Below are 21865 nucleotides of genomic sequence, written 5' to 3' on the forward strand. Positions count from 1 at the left end.
CTTGATAAGAAATGAGATCAAGACAGAATTTTTATATTCAGGTTATTGTACTCAACACGAAAGAAAAAATAACTTCTACATTCCTTTCCTATATCCCATGGACAAACTTAAACTGAAATTCCAAAATAATTAAGAGCAAGACATTACAAGAAATGTCAGTGCTTATACTCCCAGAAGGGGATTCAGCTATGACGTGTGTCCTGGATCTATGGGCTAAAAACAGTCATATGTAGAGGAACTCCTGACACTCAGGTCCATAGCCTGCACACTATCACACAGTCCACCTGTCTGTGCTGAGAACATGGGAGAAATTTCCCTGCTAAAGTACATGCTACCTGTAGAGCATAATTTCCAGATGGCAGTACCTAAGGGTTAGTATTTAATTACTTACATATTTATTTTATTTGAGAATAAGGTGGCAGGGGGGAAAGGAAAAAAGGGGGAGACGAAGGGGAAGGCAGAGGGAGGGAGGAGGTGAGGAGAGAGAGAGAGAGAGAGATGAATGGATATGTATCTCCAGTTGCTGGTTCATTCCACAGATGCCCATGATGGCCAGGGCTGAACGGACACTGAATCTGGCAGCTGGGAATTCCTCCAGGTCTTGCTTGTGTCAGGAGTCCAACTATTGGAGCCCTCACCTCCTGCATTAGAATATGCATTAGCAGGAACCAGGAAGAGCCTGGACTAGAACCCTGGCATTCAAAACTAGGGTGTGGGTGTCCCAAGTGCTCTTAAACGCTACGTCTGAAACAATCAAAGGATTAAAAAAAATGTTTTTAAGAAGCTGCTTGAAGCCTATTTTCAAGTAAGAGTTCAAAATAAGATATGAAATAAGATAATTTTTTAGCTTTAGAAATTCCACATTTTAATTTGCCTTAAGTCACACAGGGCTTAACTACACAGGCGTTACATGTACTCAGGCATTATTTCTGATAAATTCCTATGAAACCTCTAGGTAGTGTATATGAGTAATTGTCATATTTAAACATTTAAACTTCTGCTGATTTCAAAAACAAGAGAAATTTTATTGTGCAAAAGTCAGAACAAAGGATAACACTTCATAAAGCAACACTCATTTCAACATCAACCCATGGCACCCTGAAGTGCTCGTTACAGAAAACAAATCTAAGAAGTGGTAACTCAGCGATTTGGGTGGGACGTTGCTCACCACATTCTCTGGCACACTGGCCACTCACCTGGACTAAGCAGGGATGTGCAGTGTCTCCACCAAGCCACCTGACACTCACCATGAAGCTCGCCACTAGCCCCAGTACCCCCAGAGTCCACTGTTACCAATCCAGCACTCAGGCAGCCAGCTGTCACTGCATCAGCACTTAACGCCTTAATATCTGTGCAGACTTCCCTTCCTACTCTAGCTGCGGGACCACAGAGCTCCCAGGTTGCATTTGCTCATGCCTAGTGAAGGTGCTGTATTTGGTCTAATTATGTACATGTTTTGTCCTTCAAAAAGACAGTTATTCCAGGGATTATTTTGCTGGAGGTGCAGTGAAATACAAAGCAACCTGTACTACCCACAGGTTCTGCAAACCTAGTAAAGTTCATGCATTTTAAACAGAGGAAAGGGAAAGGGCACTGCTGGGCATGCCCGCAGCTAATGCTGGGATGCCTGGCATGGAGAGCCACCCCTGCTTCCGATACTATTTCCTGGTTATTAGCACTCTGGAAAGCAGCAGATAATGGCTCAAATGCTTGAGTCTCTGCCACCCATTGGGGAAGACACTGGTAGAGTTCCAGCTCCTATTTCAACTTGGCTCTGACACTGCAGGCATTTGGGGAGTGAACCTGTATATGGCAGATCTTTTCAAATAACTTATAAATAAATAAGCTGAAAAAAAATTTGAAAGTGGAAGAAACAGTCTTAAGTACCATGTTGGGTCATTGGGAGCTCCAAGGAGTTCATTAAAGTAATACCCAGCACAATGCTTGCGTTAATTACATATTTTTATTTTTTAAGATTTATTTAACTATTTATTTATTCATTCCAAAGGGAGAGAGAGAGAGAGAGAGAGAGAGACAGAGAGACAGAGAGAGACAGAGAGAGAGATTGTCCAGCCTCTGGTTTACTCCCCAAACGATTACAATGGCCAGGGATAGGCCAGGCCAAAGTCAGAAGATTCACCTTGGTCTTCCATAGCAAGGACTAGACCCTATGAGACACAAGCATTGCAGCTAGTGGCTTAACTCACTACACCATAACACCAGACTCCAATTTCAAAATTTATATTCACTTAGTCATTTCTGCCTCATTCACACAGTAAATTCATCTTTACAATTTTACCTACTCAAGGTTTACTTCTCTGAATCTAGGTTGACATCCTCCAATCCCAAACAGAACCAGCCAATCAGCCACTTCTTCTCAAGTATCCTGAATAATACTTCATAATCTAACTTACTACTGACATTCATTATGAAACATAATTTTGACATGCTTCTTTCTTACATCCCATGAGAGAAATAACTTTTTTCATACATTTCTATATTGCTAACCTAGAATGTTGATTAGCCAAAGAAAAACTGAGGCTTGATGTGAGTTACTATGACTTCATCTTGTACAGCTTCCTAGGCTGTATTACATTAACAGGACAAATATTACTTGATAAAAGTTATCAAATCCCACTATATTTTATCAGAAACATCTACTCTCAAGAAAACAGGTGAATCATGAAGGATCATTTCAAGGAACTCCTGCAAGGGGTAGGACATAAATCTCTCTCAAAATTACAAACCACCTGTACTGTGATGATAGCCAGGAGGAGCAGCAAAATGTGGAATGTGATTCTAACAGAAAGTCTTTGGGGATGTGCAATTAATCTTTCTTAATGAATAACCCTTAAATGTGCTTTTTGCATTTAAAAAGCACATTTAGACATCTTTCCATTTTATTGATATATATATATATATATATACACACACACTAATATTTGACTAAAAAGCACTCAAGTGTGGAGAAAATTAAATACCATATAGCAAGTAATCTTGCAGTTCTTTATAAGGTCTGTATTTACTGGTTAAAAAATAATTGGAAAGCGAAAGAGAGACTGGAATCTTGCATCTACTTTTGGCCAGACACTCAGCCCATCACCATCAGGGCCAGGCTAAAGCAAGGAGCTGAGAACTCCAGTCAGGTTTCCAACACAAGTGGCAGGGATGCATGGGCCATCATCTGATGGCTACCCAAGCAGTATGACTTCAGTGAAAGGCAACTTCAGAGTAATGTCTAGTGTCGAACATGAAACACGGTCATCTTCTCCTATTTTCCCGTAACAGATAGCAAGCTTCAGGAATCTTCATTTTCTGAAGGGAAGTTTAGAGAGATGAAAATTCAAAGACCCATAAGAGTAACATCACCAACAACTATTTTGCCAAAAGTTGCTTACCTTGTCTTTGAATGTCGGCTTTGTGTTTTACACCTATGCTAGCCATGTCAATAGTATAGTACAGTTGGGTCAAAGTGGAACACAGAATGAATCCAGTTTTTATGGTCATCATGCCCAAAGCTTTTCCTGCCACGAGCCTTGTTTGCCTCACCTCTGTTTTTCAATGGTGGCAGTGTGGGGTGTAGATCCTTGTTGCATTCATTCCTTTCTGTGCAGCATTCAATGGATCTTCTTTGATGAGGAATGGGGGTATCCTAAAATGGAACCCACACAGTTAGAATGCGCTTCTCTAAAGTAAGAAAAAAATCAAGTAATCTAAAATGTAATATCACTTCTTAAACTCATAATCATTTTATTTGGATATCTGGAAGACACAGGGAGAGACAGATCTTCCATCTTCGGGTTTACTCCCTGAATGACCACAACAGCAGGAGTTAGGCCAGGATGAAGCCAGGACCGTTGAGCTTCTTCCTAGTCTCCCACATGAATGCAGGGGTCCAACCACTTGGGTCATGCTATGTTACTTTCCCAGGCACATTACCAGGGAGCTGGATTGGACATGGAGCAGCCAGAATACAAACTACTATTCGCATGAGATGCCTATGCAGCAGGTTGTGACTCTATCAACCATGCAACCGCCCCAGCCCCAGAAACCTTTGTAACTTGACAAATTACGATTATGTTTGTGATAACCACTAAATATAATGCAAACTGAGCAAGGAGCTTTGGCTTAATGCAGCTGTCCAATCTGGATTCTGAGGAAAGTAAACCAATGGAGCATAAAGCAACAAATTAACAGTAAAGAAGAAGGGTATTTGGTTTCAAAATGCAGTGAGAACTGACCATCTGAGAATTTTCCATAATTTTTCTAAACAACTAAAAATAAGCAAAACACTGCTTTATGTTGTTTGAGTTGTTGGGAACGTAGCCCGTGGAAGTTTACAAAGTAGGATCAGATTACCCGACACTGAAAGTCTGAGCCTTCTAGTCCGAGACATCCAGAAGTGACCACGGGCATTCCAGAATCATCTTCTTCAATCATTGTGAAACAATATCCGTCTGTGCTGAAGACAAGAGAGAGATTCAGAGAGAAAAGAAGGAACGTGAATGCATGCTTGCCTGTGCATTCAGGGAAGAAGTGAATGAATGTTGTATATCATCTGTTTCATCACAATCAAGATCAATGATTAGTTATAGGCTATAATCTGTTACCATCTAGTTTCATAAAAACTGATTTAGTTGCCATTAAAAACAATGGGTAGCATCTCCTTTAGAAACTTGTGAGAAGCAAGGATCCAAAATAGCCACGTGACAGGCAGCATGCCTTGCTAGCAGGGACCATCTCTATTAATGACGGAATTTGCTCTGATCCCCACAGAGATATCAGTCTTCTAGACAAATCCAGACAAGTCTCTGAGAAAGACAGCATTCTATGGGATAAGGGTTTAAGGCGGCATGCATAATCTCCCAAAGATATATGGTGATGTAGAGGAAGGGGAGAGTTTGCTGTAGAATGTTTCTGCGGGTCACACTTGACCTGAGATAGTGGAATACACTTAGTCCTCTCCAGGGCACAAACACTAAGGACAGGTGGAAGACAGGGCAGCAGAAGTGAGGTGGCAAAGCTTTGTACTGAACACCGCTGCCTCTGGGCAAAGCTTGTCACATCAACACAATCTGCTTTGCTGTAAGCAGTGCAGGCCTGGGTTGGGTTGGGATTAAGCAATGATACCAGAAAGAAGGCACATTCACAAACCAGCAAAAGCAAATAAACCATTTTTACATTTTCTCTGCAAATGTTTTTTAATCTATTAAAAGTAATATTTACTTAATTTTTTGACATCCATTTCAGTAGCGATGAAAAGAAAGGAAGCTTTCCGTTTTACAGACGGGGATGCTGAAGTGACGAAAAACAAAGAAGTGTGTACAACGTCAAAACCCACACAGTCAAAGGATCAGGCCTTGAAATCAAAGTTCTCTCCCTTCATTCCCACATATTTCCTGCTACAGCCTCCTGGGACTCACACGGGAAGCTAGAATTGTTACATGCAGAACCATCTGTAAGCAGATTTCACTGCCTTCACGAGCTGGTGTGATGACTGCTTTCAAATTCCCAATAGAAGCAATACAGCACTGCTACTGCATGTCTTAATAAAGTCCAAAATGGTAGCTCCTTTGTTTTTATCTCCTACACCTGGTGTCCAAGAGAGACATGGCAATGTGGCCTAGAAGGCCCTGGAAAACAGCATTGCGCTAGTACTAGGTGTGGTGGCTGGGTTAGTCTATTCTGTATTAGTGATAGCAGCATTCTGCCCTATGTTAGTCTTTCAGTTATCATCAACACCCTGAAGAACTGTTTATCTGATTTATAAACTTCAAGTGATCCAAAATACCTCAGTTTATAAAAACCAGCACAGTAAAAACTAAAACATAAGAATAATTAGCCAGGAAGGGCCATTGACAATTCTCATTGTTAGACCAAGGTGAAATCCATGAACATGGAAAAGGTGCCTCCCAAAGGCCCTTGTTACGTGTTCTCTGGGTTTTTTTTTTAGCCATTTACTTATATTACTATGAAAATGTACAGCATGTAAACACTGAATGAAGTAATCTATAAAATAATTGGTCAATGGAAATTTATTTCAATATGAATAAGTGATGCTCACATGATGCTATTACTCATTTTGTACATGCTTAAGTTATGTATAACTTGGATTTATCATCAAAACTAAAACTTAGCAGTTATCAGGAATAAGAGTTATCCTAATTTTCTGGCGTGAGAAATTCATGAGCACAAGATTTACTCATCTCAGAAACCAATTTCTTCTTAATCACATGCTTCTGTTACTCATGATTAAATATAGGGAAATGTACTTCTAGTAATTTGTAAGAATCCATACAGGGGAAAAAATAGGAATTTCCTAATAAGTAAAGCTGTTGGATAGTTGCTGCTTCAATGTCTTGGAAGACACAGGAAATAATTTGTGAGCTTCTCTCTGAAAAGGTTATCTGGCAAGAAACGTTAACTGAAAGTAGCACTGTCTTCACAGAAGTTTAAGGATGACTTGAGAACTTGTAATTCTCAATCAAGCAAACAAATAGAAACAAAGCAGTATTCCTGCTGTGGAACAACAACCCAACCCACCCTGCCGAGATGGCTTCTGGCTTGCACAAAGAAATTTTATCAATAGTTCATCAGAACAAGCTACTGATGGGTGGTTTCCATGTGTACTCACTGTTTTATATGCACAGCTGGCTAGCAACTATTCCTAGGGTGTTGGAGTTGATGAGAAGAAAGAAAGAATCTTGAAGGAAGTCATAGCTTGAATAATTGCAGGCAAAACTGAGGGTAATGAGATGTCTACACGAATATAGTGCTATTCTACTGAGGGTTTTTTTTAACTGTGATAACGATTATGAATGCAAAGGTCAGTGGAAAATTTAAAGGGTATGTGAAGTTCAGTAGTGGTAATCAAACTTTGGTTAAAATGCTCGAGTGGACTGCCCAGTATCCCAAAAGCAAAGGAGTGCCTAGAACATTTGAAAGATCATTGGAGGCTTCACTACTTAAATGGAATTTTCAGTGTGCCTAAGTGAACACACATCTTGGCAAGAGCCAGGTGTCCTTGTTTGAAAGCTTTGAGAAACCAAGTAATACTTTTTATAGGCAGAAATGTGTCCAAAAGTGGCCAGGCTTGCTTCCTCTCATTTCAGATCAAATGGATTGAACACAACTTTCTGGAGCTCAACCTGTCATTAATTTTTGCAGAGTGTTTACAAACCGACCTCATAGGTGTCCAGAACTGCACTACAGCATTTGCTTACAACGAAAGTACATCGTGTATAAGGTTGGTCAAAGCTTTGGTTCCTTGAGCACTATTCTTCTAAGATGCTGGCTCTACACTGTAAACCTCAGAGTTGTTCACAAAAACAGCTTGCATGGTTGAGGGGAGACTACAATAGCACTTTCCCTCCCAGTAGAACAGATGTTTATGAAGATTAATTTAACTATAAAGTAATTTTAAGGTACTAGTTTAAAAACCGTCATGTGCTCTGCTCAATGGCTGATAGGGGGCTTTAAAGCATGAGTTGAAATGTGCTCTTAACAAAAATTAATTACCTGAATGAGTATACCTGCTCCAGTACATTTGTCTGCCAGGAATAAGTTCTCTTAATTAATTGGTACACTACCCAATTCAGTATGTGAGCAAACACTCTTTTAAAATTCCTTTAAGGATCAATTAGTTTTAAATGGACAGTTACTCTTAAACCATATAGTTAAACACCAGTGAGAATACTGCATCTTATAAACAATCAACTTCAGGGTAGGCCTCAGGCAAAGTGATGAAGTTACCAGTTGAGAAAACTGCATCTCACAGCAGCCTGGGTTCGAGTTCTGGCTTTGCTCTTAATTGCAGCTTCTTGCTAAAGCACCTCCTGGGAGGCCATAGGTGGTGGCTCATATAGTTGATCACTGTTCACATGGAAAACTCAGATTGAACTCCCAACTCCTAGCTTCAACCTGGCCCAGCCACGGCAGCTGCTGGATTTGGTGAGTGAACCACAATATGGAAGATTTACGTAGGTTTGTCCACACATATGTCTGTCTCTCTCCCTTCATTTCAAATCAATAAAAAATCAAGTAAGTCATCTATTTCACACTCAGGGGAACTAACTCTCCCAGCTTTTGTCACAGGAAACGTCAAAGATGCCCACAAGTTTTAGTGTTGCTATGTTCAAGTCACATAGCTTTTTGTTCACTGGAAGAGCTGAAAGCAGCCTGTTTTGTTAGTCTACACTATGACCTGCACTGTGCAGGCCTCAGGCACAACTGGGCTGTAAACACCAGGGTGAGAATGATGCAGTCTGGCTTTGAGGGGGTCTGTGCTGCCCAGCCTAGAGGAGGGGGTAGCACTTGGCTTCAAGTAGTAGGGATGTAATGGTGAGTTCGTAAATGTTTTCTACCAATTTGGAAGTAAGTCAACAAACATGATCAATGTAATAGAATTACAGAAGTCCTAAGACACTTCTGTTTTCTTCTCAACATATATGATGAATGGATAGCCACAGTGCTAGAGGGAAAGGTGGTAAAAATAGATGTAGCTCTACTATCACCTGCCCCAGCTGGTCCTCTGACAAGTCACTGTATCAGAGAAAGGTGAGGTTATATTTAGGAGGGCACCTCAATGTGAGAAATGCCTTTATGTTTTATCTTCAAGAACATGTCACTAGTACCCATCCTTTTGTAGCACCCATATCAAATGATGTATTATCTTGTTTATTTTTTAAATTTATTTTTCATGGAAAGGCATTTTTACATACATAAGGAGAGATAGAAAGAAAGATTTTTCTCTCTGCTGGTTCACTCCCCAAGTGGCTGCAATGGTCGGAGCTGAGTCAATCCAAAATCAAGAGCCAGGAGCTTCTTCCAGGTCTCCCACACGGGTTCAGGGTCCCAAAGCTTTGGGCCATCCTGCACTACTTTCCCAGGCCACAAGCAGGGAGCTGGATAGGAAGTGGTCGTAACAGTCAAATATGGCTGATCCCAAGCCAAGAGCCTGGAGATTCTTCTTAGTCTCCCACATGGGTGCAAGGTCCCAAGAACTTGAGCCATCCTCTGCTACTTTCCCAGGCCACAAGCAGCTAACTGGACTGAAAACAGAGCAGATGAAATTCAAACTGATTCCCCGTAGGGTATGCTGGCACTTTGGTAGAAGCTTAGCCCACTATGCCATGTGCCAGTCCCTTGTTTCAGGTTTTATACCCAATAAGGATTGGCATTTTCATCCCCAGTCCACTGTATAGACTAAATGCTAAGTAAGCGTTCTAGCATGACTTTGCCTTCTTAACTCCAATCCATTTCATATGGAACTGTGTGAAAAATCAAACACTAGCTTCCTGTGATCAGCTAGCTTCCTTTTTCCCTCTGTGCCCTGTACAGATCCCTACATTATTAGCTCTCTCCTACATATAACAAAAGAATTTGGCCCATTCAGCACTCTCATTTGTGATTACTAAGAGGCACAAATGAAGTTTTTGCTTTAAAAATACATTGTAGGGCCCAGAGTGGTGGCCTTGTGGCTAAAGTCCTTGCTTTAAACATGCCGGGATTTCATATGGGTGCCGGTTTTAATCCCGGCAGATCTGCTTCCCATCCAGTTCCATGCTTGTGGTCTGGGAAAGCAGTCGAGGACAGTCCAAAGCTTTGGGACCCTGCACCCATATGGGAAACTTGGAAGAAGCTCCTGACTCCTGGTTTCAGATTGGCTCAGCTCCAGCAATTGCGGTCACTTGGAGAATGAATCAATGGATGGAAGATCTTCCTTTCTGTTTCTCCTTCTCTCTGTATATCTGACTTTGCAATAAAAATAAATAAATCTTTTTTTAAAAATACACTGTAAGTGGGGCCCGGTGCAATGGCTAAATTGGCTACTGCTCCTCCTTCAAGCACCAATATTTCCATATGGGCACTGGTTCACGTCCCAGCTGTTCTACTGTCCATCCTACTCCCTGCTTATGGTCTGGGAAAACAACAGAGGATGATTCAAAGCCTTGGGACCCTACACCCATGTGAGAAATCTAGAAGATGCTCCTGGCTTCCAATCAGCTCAATCTGATCTTTGTGGCCACTTGGGGAATGAACCAGCAGATGGGAGATCTTTCTCTCTCTCCTTCCTTCTCTCTGTAAATCTACCTTTCCAATTAATTTTTTTTAAATCTTAAAAAAAATATCATAAGTGACATTAAAGCCATAGTCCCATACAAATAAAATTCTAGTAGAGGATCCAACACTCTCATAAGTACAATGGTGTGAAATAAACATCTCCTATAAAAACAAAAGAACCATGAACATCAATGTTTAGACAGAAGGGTACCAGTAGAAAACCCTCAATGGCTTACAATGAGATTCAGCATGAAAGGTAAGACATATAAACACACCCAGACAACACCATGCACTTTAAATATTCTGAGACATTGGGTTAGCAGCAACCATTTAAAAACTCAGCCCATGGCTCTGAGCAAGAGTTTTTAAAAGGGTTAACAGAAACGTTGTGAAAAAGCTCAAAGCCACCATGCCTTCTTATGGGCCCTGTAACTATTCTAGATACATAGCTAGAAGCTTATCTAATTCCTCGTATATGCAGCCTAGTGTCATTTACACATCTTTTGTGCAAACACAATTCGATTTATTAAACATGTAAATTCTGAAAACTTGCCAGGCAGGAGAATTCTTGGTTGAAATGAGTTAAGTATTAAATCTTATCCCTCAAAAAAGAGACAAAATAATTCTCAGATATGAGCAGATTAGTAAGAGAACTCAGAAGAACTTGAGAAAGGGAATGAGACTGGGATAAAGATGACACTGCAGATCATGTCAAGCAAAATAAGGGGAGATCTGCAAAGTCACACTGAATGACAAGTTTTAGATAGGACTTGCTGGAACAGGACTATGAAATGAAACATCAGCATAATCAAGTTCAAGGAAGAAGAACCACTCAAGAAGACTTTGTAGGATTCCAAGCACGCAGTGATGTCTGTGGTTCTAGACACAGAATCTGACAATGGTACTGGAAGGATTACAATGGAGAGTGCAAACCAATGGTACCAACAGAAGATGGACATTATCTTAAGGAAGACAGGACAATGCTTTACCCCTTACTTTGAAATGATGAGGAGATAGATATAGAGGAAGATATTAAGTATGATATAGTTATACTACATCCTCTAATGCGCATGCCATATGCAGCGGGGACTGTGGATTTGTGGAAGCAGACAGATCTACATTTGACAGCAATCAAGCCAAGATTTACACTGGCACTGGTGTTCACTGGCACTATAACTGATGATGAGGTGTCTACCCCTAAATGTAGACAATGTCACCTGAGTTACCATGTGCTGCTTACCTGGAACAATTTGGTTGACACCTGCCTGGTAAGCAGTCACAGGCCAGACAGATCACATCAGCCCTCATCTCAAGCATAAGAAAACATGCCCATCTTCTCAATGTTGCTTTATCAGGAGTGCACGTCTAGCACTGAATTATTTAAGGGATATCTTACTGCAGGCCAGCAAACTGGTTACTGGTCTGCCAAGAGCTTAATGCAAAAATGGAAGCTTGTAGAACAATTTTAGAGTTAACATTTATGCCTGTTGAAGCTAAAAAGTAACAGAAAAATAAGCATGTGTTTAACTACTTTTATTTTTAAAAACCTGTACATTTTATTTCATTTCAGATATAGAGGTAGAGAGAAATCTTTTCTAGTCTCTGGACAACCCCCAAATGCCTGCAACAGCCAGTATTGGGCCAAGCTGAAGCGGAGTTCTGGGAAATCAATCCTTATGTGTTCTATGTGAGTGGAAGGGACTCATCCACATCATCTGTCACCTGCTGGAATAGGAAGCTAAGCTAGTACAAAAATACAACCATTTCTATAGGAGATGTAGGCATCACAATCATTGCACCAAATGCTCACACTGCAACTTCCCGATGCCTCATTTTCAATTTACTTCATCAATATAACAGTATAACTGCTGATTGAGAAGGAAAACCTTTCTAGCTATAGTCAGCTGCAGAAAGACATGGAAGGCCAAGAGAAGAATGTAGACTCACAGGAATGGAGGTTGAAAATTTTGGCTTTATCTTTCGTGAAAACAAACAAACAAACAAACAAACAAACAAAAAACAGAAGGCCCTGGTTGGCACATGACTGATGGACATGGATCTCCCACCGAGTTGTCAAAGATCCAAGGACATGAGTCATCTTCTGCTGCCTTCTAGACACATCATCCCAGAGCAGACCTGAATTCAGAAGCAGTCAAGCCTGGAACCAGCATTCACCAGCATGCTGGTAGTGCAGCTGGTGGCTGAAATCACTAAGCCACAATGCTGGCCCAATTTTCTTTCATATACTTGCTGAATTTACTTTTTCATTTTAAGTAGCCTTGATTTAACTTTATTCTGTTCCTAATACATATAATATTCTGCAGCAAACAATGTTTTCAACAAAATAAGTCATATTATGCCAACAACCATGAATACTCCTGTTTAAACACCCATGTCCAGTAGCTTTAAATTCTCTTACAAGCCAGATCAGCATTCTCAAGACAGCCTACCAGGCCAGAGAACTCCTTTCCTGGCTGGAGGCTCACCATCTACCATATCCTTCCTACTCTCTGTACTCTAAGGAAACCACTAGGCCTTTAACAGACCACATTTTTCTCCACAACAGAGAACTTCCCCTGCAATAGTTCATGTGTTTTTCCCCGCACTTCCTCATAAACTAGTTAAGGACACTTCAATGATTTATAAAGAAAACAGACAAAAATGTTGAAGTTAAGAGAGTTTTAGAAAATACCATAGATGTGATCACCTCAATAGCTCAAATGTACTTGAAAGGAATCTTTCACAGTGACCAAAATGTCAATGCTCACTAAGTTCCAGATTCTCAAGAACTCTTGGCTTTAAATTTCAGGGTTGAAATTTTTTGCATGTACAACCTTCTTTAGATGCTGCTTAGTGCAGACATAAGATAAAGCACACAGAAAGCAACAGGGGGAAACACAGCATTCAATTCTTATTGATGCAGCTTCCTAGTTGCTAAAGCCCCTGCAGGCTGCCTAGCCTATCCTCTGGACTCCACAGCTGGCAGCCCATCCCCCGTGTGAGTCCCTGAACTCTATAGACTTCTGTCCTACTGTGACTTGTTCATTCTGAGGCCCACTGTTGTCTGGCTGATGTATCCATGAATCCTTGATACTCTGACTTAATGAGGCCTTGGCTTTTACCCACCACTCTCCACAACTAGGAGGCAAATGTAGCAACAGTGATCAGCAAGGTAGATATGGCTACAGAAAGGTGTGTGAGCAGAACACACCAACAAGCTGTTAGCAAATGTTATACACCATTTAAAAGGATATGACGACCAACCAGAGAGTTGACGCTCTTGGATTTTTTAACAATGTCTTTTCTAACATTAAGTGGCTGCACATAAGCTCTGTTACCATTCATTCTCCCTGAGTCACCATATGAATATTTCCAACAACTTCATTTTTTTCCAAAATACTAGCTTCAGCAGAATGAGGAATGGGTGATACAAGAAACACTACACAAGATCTGACAGTCTCTGCTATTGTACTGATTGTGGCGACCCGGTCTTTTGAAAGGAAACCAGTGTGCCTGGCCCTTGGCCCTGTGCCCTGTGTTTACATACCTATGTGCTGTCTGCAGAGAGCAAGGCCCTGAGAATAGCAGTTCAGGGTATGACACAGCTCTGTGTTTCTCCAGGCAAAGGCACAGCTCTGACTGTTACTAAGATCGGCCACTATACTCCACAATGCCTGCTTGGCAACACTAGGCTCTGGGGTTGACAAAATACAAGAATTTCTTGTTAACTCTAGGCTGCAGTCAAATATACTACCAACCTGCAAATATTGTTGACGGAGTCTTCTGGACAATGATGATGGCATTTACAACGCAGGATCTTTGGACGAGGGGTGGGCGCTGTACTTTCACCATCCTCTTTCTTGGTGCCCACGTTTAATTTTCCTGAACTTCGCAAAAGCATGTTATCAAGGAAGTTTGCTGAAAGGGAAAGAGGATGAGAATTCAGAAACTAGGATACAATCAGTCTACAAAACTCGGGCTAAGACAAAAACTCAGCACAACACTATATTTCGACAGACCTGCCTTTCTTATCATATTTCACCTGCAGAACTGATCACCTACGAGTTTATTGCTGCTTCCACCATCTGTGGTACAAGTTACTACAGCTTCAGTGGTAGGCTTAGCTACTGTCCAGATGATGATCCTGTTAGCTTCATAAACAACCTAGCTGTCCCTCGTTCTTCTATCAGTAAAATGGAGACAATAATACACACCCGACCTCAAGTCTAAGGTTGTCTGTTCGACTGATACCTATTATACTTCAGGCACTCCTACAAGAACTCTCACACAAAATGTGTCAACAAATAAGATTGCCATCTTGATCAATGCTTAATTTAAAACAGATCTCATAACATACGCATCTTGTCTCCACTTAAACCAACTTTTAACAAAAAACACATATATCAACAGCCAACTGGTTTTTGACAGAGGTGATAAAAAAAAAAGGTACAATAAATGATGCTGTGAAACTGGCTATAAGAATTAAGGGGCTGGTGCTATGGCATAGTAGCCTGAGCCTCTGCCTGCAGTGATAGTATCCAATGTGCTCATAAATGTCTGGTTTGAGTCATGGTTGTACCACTTCTAATCCAGCTCTGTTAATGGCCTGGGAAGTCAGTAGAAGAAGGCCCCAATCCTTGGGCCCCTGCACCCAAGTGGGAGACCCAGAAGAAGCTCCTGGTTCCTGGTTTCGGATTGTCCCAGTTCTGGCTAATGTGACAAATTGGGGAGTGAACCAGCAGATGGTAGACCGACCTCTCTGTAACTCTACCTTTCAAATAAAAATACATCAATCAAGATAAAAAGAATTGCTAGACTCTCTGCATGGTCCATGCCAACAATGAAGGAATGATGACTGGTTATGAACTGTGCTACTGTAACAATATGGAGGAATTCAATATGGGGGGAGGGGTTGGGGGAATCCCAGAGCCTATGAACCTGTGTCATAAAATGAAATTAAAAAGAGAAATGAATTTATTTCTGTTATTTTATATCATGTACCAATATTAGCTAAAAATAGATTAATACGTAAATGTAAGACTTGAAATTGAAACTACTAGAAAAAAAACTTAGGGGAGAAGGGTCAGGACACTGAATAAGCAAAATTGTTTTGTGTGGGATCCCAAAAACTCAGGTAACAAAAGCAAAGCCAGAAAGAAAGGACTTCATCAAACTAAAGAGTTTCTGTTTAGCAAAGGTATCTATCAACAGAGGAAATGAACAACACAGAAAATAGCAGAAGAGACCTGCAAATTACATATCTGACAACGGGTTAATAACTAGAATTTATAACATACTCAAATGATTTAATATTTCAAACAAATGATCCAATTAAACATAGAAAGATCTAAACATATTCTTTGAAAATACAGCAATGGCAAAATGTAAATTAAGCAATACTTAACAACATAATCATCAGATAAACACAAATCAAGACCACAATGGATTACCACCTCACTCGAGTTGGAGGCCCACTACCAGAAAGATTTAAAGATACTAACTGCTGGGCCCGGCTCATTGGCCTGGTGGCTAAAGTCCTTGCCTTGCATGCTGGGATTCCAAATGGGTGCCATTTCTAAACCCGGTGGCCCTGCTTCCCATCCAGCTCCCTGCTTGTGGCCTGGGAAAGCAGTCGAGGACGGCCCAAAGCCTTGGGACCCTGCACTTGTGTAGGAGACTCGGAAGACTCTCTGGGCTCCTGGCTTTGGATCAGCTCAGCTCCTGCCATTGCAGTTACTTGGAGAGTGAATCATTGGACAGAATATCATGCTGTCTATCTCTCCTCTTTGTATATCAGACTTTACAATAAAAATAAATAAATCTTTTTTTTAAGGATTTATTTATTTTTATTACAAAGTCAGATACATAGAGGAGGAGAGACAGAGAAGATCTTCTGTCCGATGATTTACTCCCCAAGTGACCGCAATGGCTGGTGCTGTGCCGATCAGAGCCAGGAGCCAGGAACTTCCTCCGGGTCTCCACACACGGGTGCAGGATCCCAAGGCTTTGGGCCGTCCTCAATTGCCTTCCCAGGCCACAAGCAGGGAGCTCGATGGGAAGTGGAGTCACCGGGATTAGAACCGGCGACCATATGGGATCCCGGCGCATTCAAAGCGAGGACTTGGACCACTACGCCATGCCGCCGGGCCCCCCAAAAAATAAATCTACCAGACACATCCTATATGAATGTTCCTATCTTTTCCCTGTAACAAATCACAAGAATAAAAACATCAGGGGCTGCCGCAGTGTGTTAGCCGGCTATTCTTCCACCTGCAGATCCATCATCCCAACTGCACATGCCAGTTCAAGTCCTGGCTGCTCCACTTCTGATCCAGCTCCCTGCTAATGGCCTGGGGAAGCAGCAGAGGATGGCTCCAGTACTGAGCCGTTGGCACCGAGGTGGAAGACCCAGAAGAAGCTCCTGGCTCCTGGCTTTGGATAGGCTTAGGCTAAGCTGTCTCTCTTGTCTCTATAAATAATCAGCCTTCCAGATAAAAATAAATAAATCTTTTAAAAAATGAAAAACAGAAAAACAAAAAAAAAATCTTAAAAAAAAAAAAAGAAAAAGCTACAACTGCTGACAAGGATGTGGAGAAATGGGAATCCAACCCTCGCACACTGCTGTCTGGAATGCAAATTAGTTCATCTTTGGTGGAAAACAGCATGGCAATTCCTCAAAAACAACATAAATCTAACTGTGTGATCCAGCTATCCCACCAAGGGATCTACATTCAAAGGAAATGAAATTACTCTTTCAAAAGGTATGCATGTACTCCCATGTTTATGGTAGCAGAATTCACAATAAGAAAGAAATGGTAATAACAGGTAACTGTGTATTCACAATGGATAAAGAAAATGAGGCACACATTTCCGTTGAAATATCCGTCAGCCACTTAAAGGGAACAGATTATGTCATTTGCCAACAACTACAGGGAAATAGAAGTGTTGATGTTAGGCAAAATAGGCCAAGCACGGAAAGAGAAGTACTATATGGTATGATTCATATAAGAGTTGAATGATGATTACCGGAAGCAGGGAGAATGATAGAGAATGACTGTTAAGGAGAGGTTAACAGCAGCAACTAAATTATATAAACGAAGAAGTTCTGCTATTTCATGACTATGATGAAGAATTGCATATTTTGGCTTAAAAAAAAAACTAGAAGAAATAATCTTTCAGTATTTTTCCCAAAAGGAATTGTTTGAAGAAATAGTTACAGTTGCCCTGATTGGAAATAACTTGTTTAAGGCACGTACGGAAATATCACATGGAACCTTATAAATATACAATTTTTAAATGCCAGTTTAAAATGCAGAAGAGTTGGATTTAGTTAACTCATATAACTAATGCCAAAAGTTTATTAGCTAAATTTTCATTTTACTTGATTTAGTTTTGCAGGTATAAATAAAGGAAAATAATTATTTTAAAATGAATATCCAAACTTTCATTTAAGTGAAAACACATTGAAGCATAGAACATTCAAAAACATTCCCAGATGACCTTCTTTACTGTACCTGTTTTCAAAATAAATACAGAAATGATCCTGCTAACTTTCTCTGTGTTGCATTAATTTCTCTAGCAATCCACTGTATTGTAAATATATATATATATTATATATATATATATATATATATATATATATATAACCATAACGGAAATTACGTATAAGTTAGTGTCTGGTTTTATATTCATGAATACAGTCAAAACTTAATTTTTCTACTAAAAAGTCACATAAGATAATCCCTGTATAGCTATTGAGCAGATTCCCACAAAACTACTAATTCACAACAGAGTTCCAGATAACTGTTTTTAAAATGTGTTTAGCAATAGAATGAGTAAACTACAGAAAAACAGAAGGAAAAAAAAACTGCCTGAATTTTTTTTTAAGATTTTTTTTTTTTTGCAAAGTCTGATATACAGAGAGGAGGAGAGACAGAGAGGAAGATCTTCCATCTGCTGATTCACTCCCCAAGTGGCCACAACTGCTGGAGCTGCGCTGATCCAAAGCAAGGAGCTGGGAACTTCTTCCGAGTCGCCCACGCGGGTGCAGGGTCCCAAGCTTTGGGCTGTCTTTGACTGCTTTCCCAGGCCACAAGCAGGGAGCTGGATGGGAGCAGGGCCACCGGGATTAGAAATGGCACCCATATGGGATCCTGGTGCATTCAAGGCAAGGACTTTAGTCACTAGGTCACCACACCGGGCCCTGAAATTTTCTTAAGAACAAAAAATTAGTCACAGTTGCAAGAGCCCATTTCATTTTTCTCTTCTCTCTCTTCCAGAGTCTCTGCCACTTCAACTGATTCCCTCCTCGCTTTATTGACTAAGTTAGCTCGTGAACTGATAGATACTTCAGATGCATTAGCTTAGCTGGCTACATTATACATTAGATTCAACATAAATAGGTAGGTAACTGCCCAAATTACTACCATTATAATAAGTAAGACTTCTGAAAGTAAATCTAAATTGGTTCTCAAATTTTAGTCAACCACTAAATTGCTAGGCTGCAAATAAGCCACAAGATCAGTTTCACTGAGTCACATCTATGTATGTTAATGAATAATAACTAAACTATGTGCTAGCCATTTGAAAATTGAAAATATTCTGGTTAGAAAATTATAGGAGGCATATTCAGTAAGTATTCCTTAAGATTCTCACATTTAGGGCCCGGCGGCGTGGCCTAGCGGCTAAAGTCCTCGCCTTGAATGCGCCGGGATCCCATATGGGCGCCAGTTCTAATCCCGGCAGCTCCACTTCCCATCCAGCTCCCTGCTTGTGGCCTGGGAAAGCAGTCCAGGACGGCCCAAGGTTTTGGGACCCTGCACCCGCGTGTGGGAGACCTGGAAGAGGTTCCTGGTTCCCGGCTTCGGATCGGCGCGCACCGGCCCGTTGCGGCTCACTTGGGGAGTGAAACATCGTATGGAAGATCTTCCTCTCTGTCTCTCCTCCTCTGTGTATATCCGGCTTTCCAATAACAATAAAAATCTTTAAAAAAAATCTTTTTCACATTTAAACAAGGATTCATTAATCACACAAAGTAATCAAGTATCATTAAACACCATCATATCAATGTGCAATAATAGTTCCAGTCTCCTGCAAGTGCAAAGGTAAACAGAATGCTATTTTGAATATGTTTGATTAATTGTAGGTTGCTGCTATATTCATATTTTCAAATACACACAACTTGCATGGCATCTCTTTCTACAGAAAATATGGCAGAATTACAACAGTTTCATCTAAATATCTGGAAGCAGTGGACAATGACAGCCGGTAACCTCATTTAGATAGTGTCTAACAACTCATGTTTCGATGTACATAGTTAATAAATCGGCTCTTTGGTTTTAAAGTATTTCCACATCATTTTCTATTACTGTGTCTTCTTTGTACATCTTACAAAAAGCAAAGAACAACATCAAAACCCAGAAAAATTATTCACAATATGGTAAACTAAGGATACAATTTTGCATTAACTATATTTTATCATTAATGTTCCTATATTACTTAAAATCTTATCGATGCTTAAATTGTTTCTTTTGGCAGCAGCACACTTAACACTTCATAAACATCAGAAGGATTTCTGATATAAAATACTATTTTAGTGTCACAGCAGATAATATCAGAACCACATCACATTAAAACAGGGAATGTCTAGCAATAACAGAAACAAAGCAAGGAAAGTTATACTTTAATATATGATGCACTTTCAAATGTCTATTGTCAAAATTCATAGAAAAACATGACTATTTTGTGTTACAGCTTCCACTAGGTATCTATCCTCCCTTTTCTCTTGTTTCCTAAATTTTTGATGTAAAACAAAATTTTGTAGCTCCTCACTGTTATATCCCACCTACCTACGGTAGAGGGCAGACAGGAGCAAGAAGAGAGACTGCAATTCATATCACACAAGTTTGTACTTGAAGTATCTTGTATTAAAATGTAGATTGGTTCAAAATTTTCAAAGTACTAAGTTGGCTAGCAACAAGCTGAAGAAGGACCCACATTCTCCCTTCCCCACCGTGAGAACCAAGGCTTATTTTCTGTCTCAACTAAAACCAGTTTAAATTCTCACATGTGCTTGTTTAAAAGGAGTCTATTTTACAACAGGACCAACTCTTGCATTAGAGAGTAAGAATAATACTAAGTTTTAAAATAACCTTTAATAACACTGACTAGTACCTTTAAATAAATTCCTAATTTTATTTTCACAACTTTGAGTCATTTAACTCAGTTTTAAATGATATACTTTTTCAATTCAAAATGTCTGAATTTCATTTTCCCTGCCAATCCTCTTTCATTATACAATAAAATTTTCTAATACATTATCTTCTATATTGCTTTCAGAATATCCTAGGGAGGAAAGTATATAGGGATGGAAGGAGAAAGAGACAATAGTGAGAAAAAGCATTTAACAAAAAGTTCAGGGATTCAGTGGTAATTAGTGTGGTGCAGTGGAATAACCACTGTGTGGGAAGCCTGCGTCCCATATGAGAGTGCCAACTAAGAGTCTTGGTCACTCCATTTCTAATCCAACTTCTAGTTAATACATTCTGGGATGCAACAGATGAAGGCGCAAATATTTAGGTCTCTTGTACCTGCACGGGACCTCCTCATGGCGTCCCATGCTCCAGGTTTCTATCTGGCCAAGCCCTCATGTTTTGGGAAGCTGGAGATTGAATCAGTGAATACAGGATTCTTCCTCTCTCTTTTTCTCTCCTTTCTCTCTCTCCCTCTTTCTGTCACTCTGTGTGTGTCTGCCTTTCCAACACAATGCAAATAATGGTTTTTTTTTAATAAAAAAGATATACATAAACTCTTCTAGAAAATAACAAAATACAATCAAACATACCACAGCTAAATAGCATGTAAAGAAATAAGTGGATGTTTCTTCTAGGTGATTGTGATGTAACCTGCCTGGGGCTTTTTCTCCTTCAGCAGTGAGATCGGAGGAGAGACGGACAAGGCAGTACATTGGTGGCAATTTCTTGGAAATCCTATGTAGGTGGTGGAATATCAGATGACAAAGCAATGATAAGGAAAGCTTCCCTTGCCCAGCATGCCAAACAAAAGAGATAAATCAATTCAAATCTTAGCTCAGCTACTTCCTTACCAAGCTGTCGCACCAAGCATGCTAGATATTCTTAGAGAAGACAAGGAGAAGTGCTATCGTTAGAGTGAGAAGTGGAGAAGAATATTCAAGTCAGCACCTACCAGAATTGTCTCCACACAGCAGGTTTCAATACTAGCAAATCACGGCTCTTTTCTCTGCCGACGAAGCTCACATATCACTCTTTGGTTTCCACTCTTTGTTTTCACTTCTTTTGCCAACTTAATTTTTTTTAGCTTCTTTTCTGCCGCTCCATCTTAATTTCCTTCCTTCCCCTGTGCCCACTTCCCCCCTTCCTGATTCTTTTTTTTTCAATTACTCCTTCTTTTTCTTCACTCTCTTCTACTTTGCCTTCCTTGGGACACACAACTGTAAGCAGAAGTCTATGTACACACAGAGCTTTTTGGTTTAAAAAATACTGAAAATTTGTTGAAGGATGACTAATATATTATTATGAACTTTTCTTCCTGTAGTACATTAACTTAACTAGCAAATAACCATTAAGCCCGTCTATGTAACATTATGTCCCAGAATACTTGACAGAGCCCTCAGTAAAATCAACACCTTGCTGTAAAGACAAAGCAACTTACATGTGGAATGTGGTAAGACAAATCAACTACACATGGAAAACCAAAGGAAAAAAAAACAGTACATGAAAACAGTAAAATAGATGTCAATGCCACATATATTGTCAAATTCAAG

At 40.2% G+C, this 21865-nt stretch overlaps 1 protein-coding gene across 2 annotated transcripts in view; it reads right to left on the reverse strand.

The window, feature by feature from the left end:
* Nucleotides 1-21865, reverse strand: part of BMPR1B (bone morphogenetic protein receptor type 1B) — a 379571-nt gene that overhangs the window by 28919 nt on the left and 328787 nt on the right. For both annotated transcript variants that reach the window (XM_058667033.1, XM_004590553.2), the window contains 3 exons: nucleotides 13821-13980; nucleotides 4360-4462; nucleotides 3550-3652 (listed from right to left, as the gene is read on the reverse strand). In XM_058667033.1, the coding sequence (XP_058523016.1) occupies nucleotides 3550-3652; nucleotides 4360-4462; nucleotides 13821-13963 (349 nt within the window). In that variant the 5' untranslated portion in view covers nucleotides 13964-13980. The remainder of the gene's footprint in view (nucleotides 1-3549; nucleotides 3653-4359; nucleotides 4463-13820; nucleotides 13981-21865) is intronic.

The sequence above is a fragment of the Ochotona princeps genome, chromosome 7, assembly GCF_030435755.1.
Source record: "Ochotona princeps isolate mOchPri1 chromosome 7, mOchPri1.hap1, whole genome shotgun sequence".
In the NCBI taxonomy this organism is placed as follows: Eukaryota; Metazoa; Chordata; class Mammalia; order Lagomorpha; family Ochotonidae; genus Ochotona; species Ochotona princeps.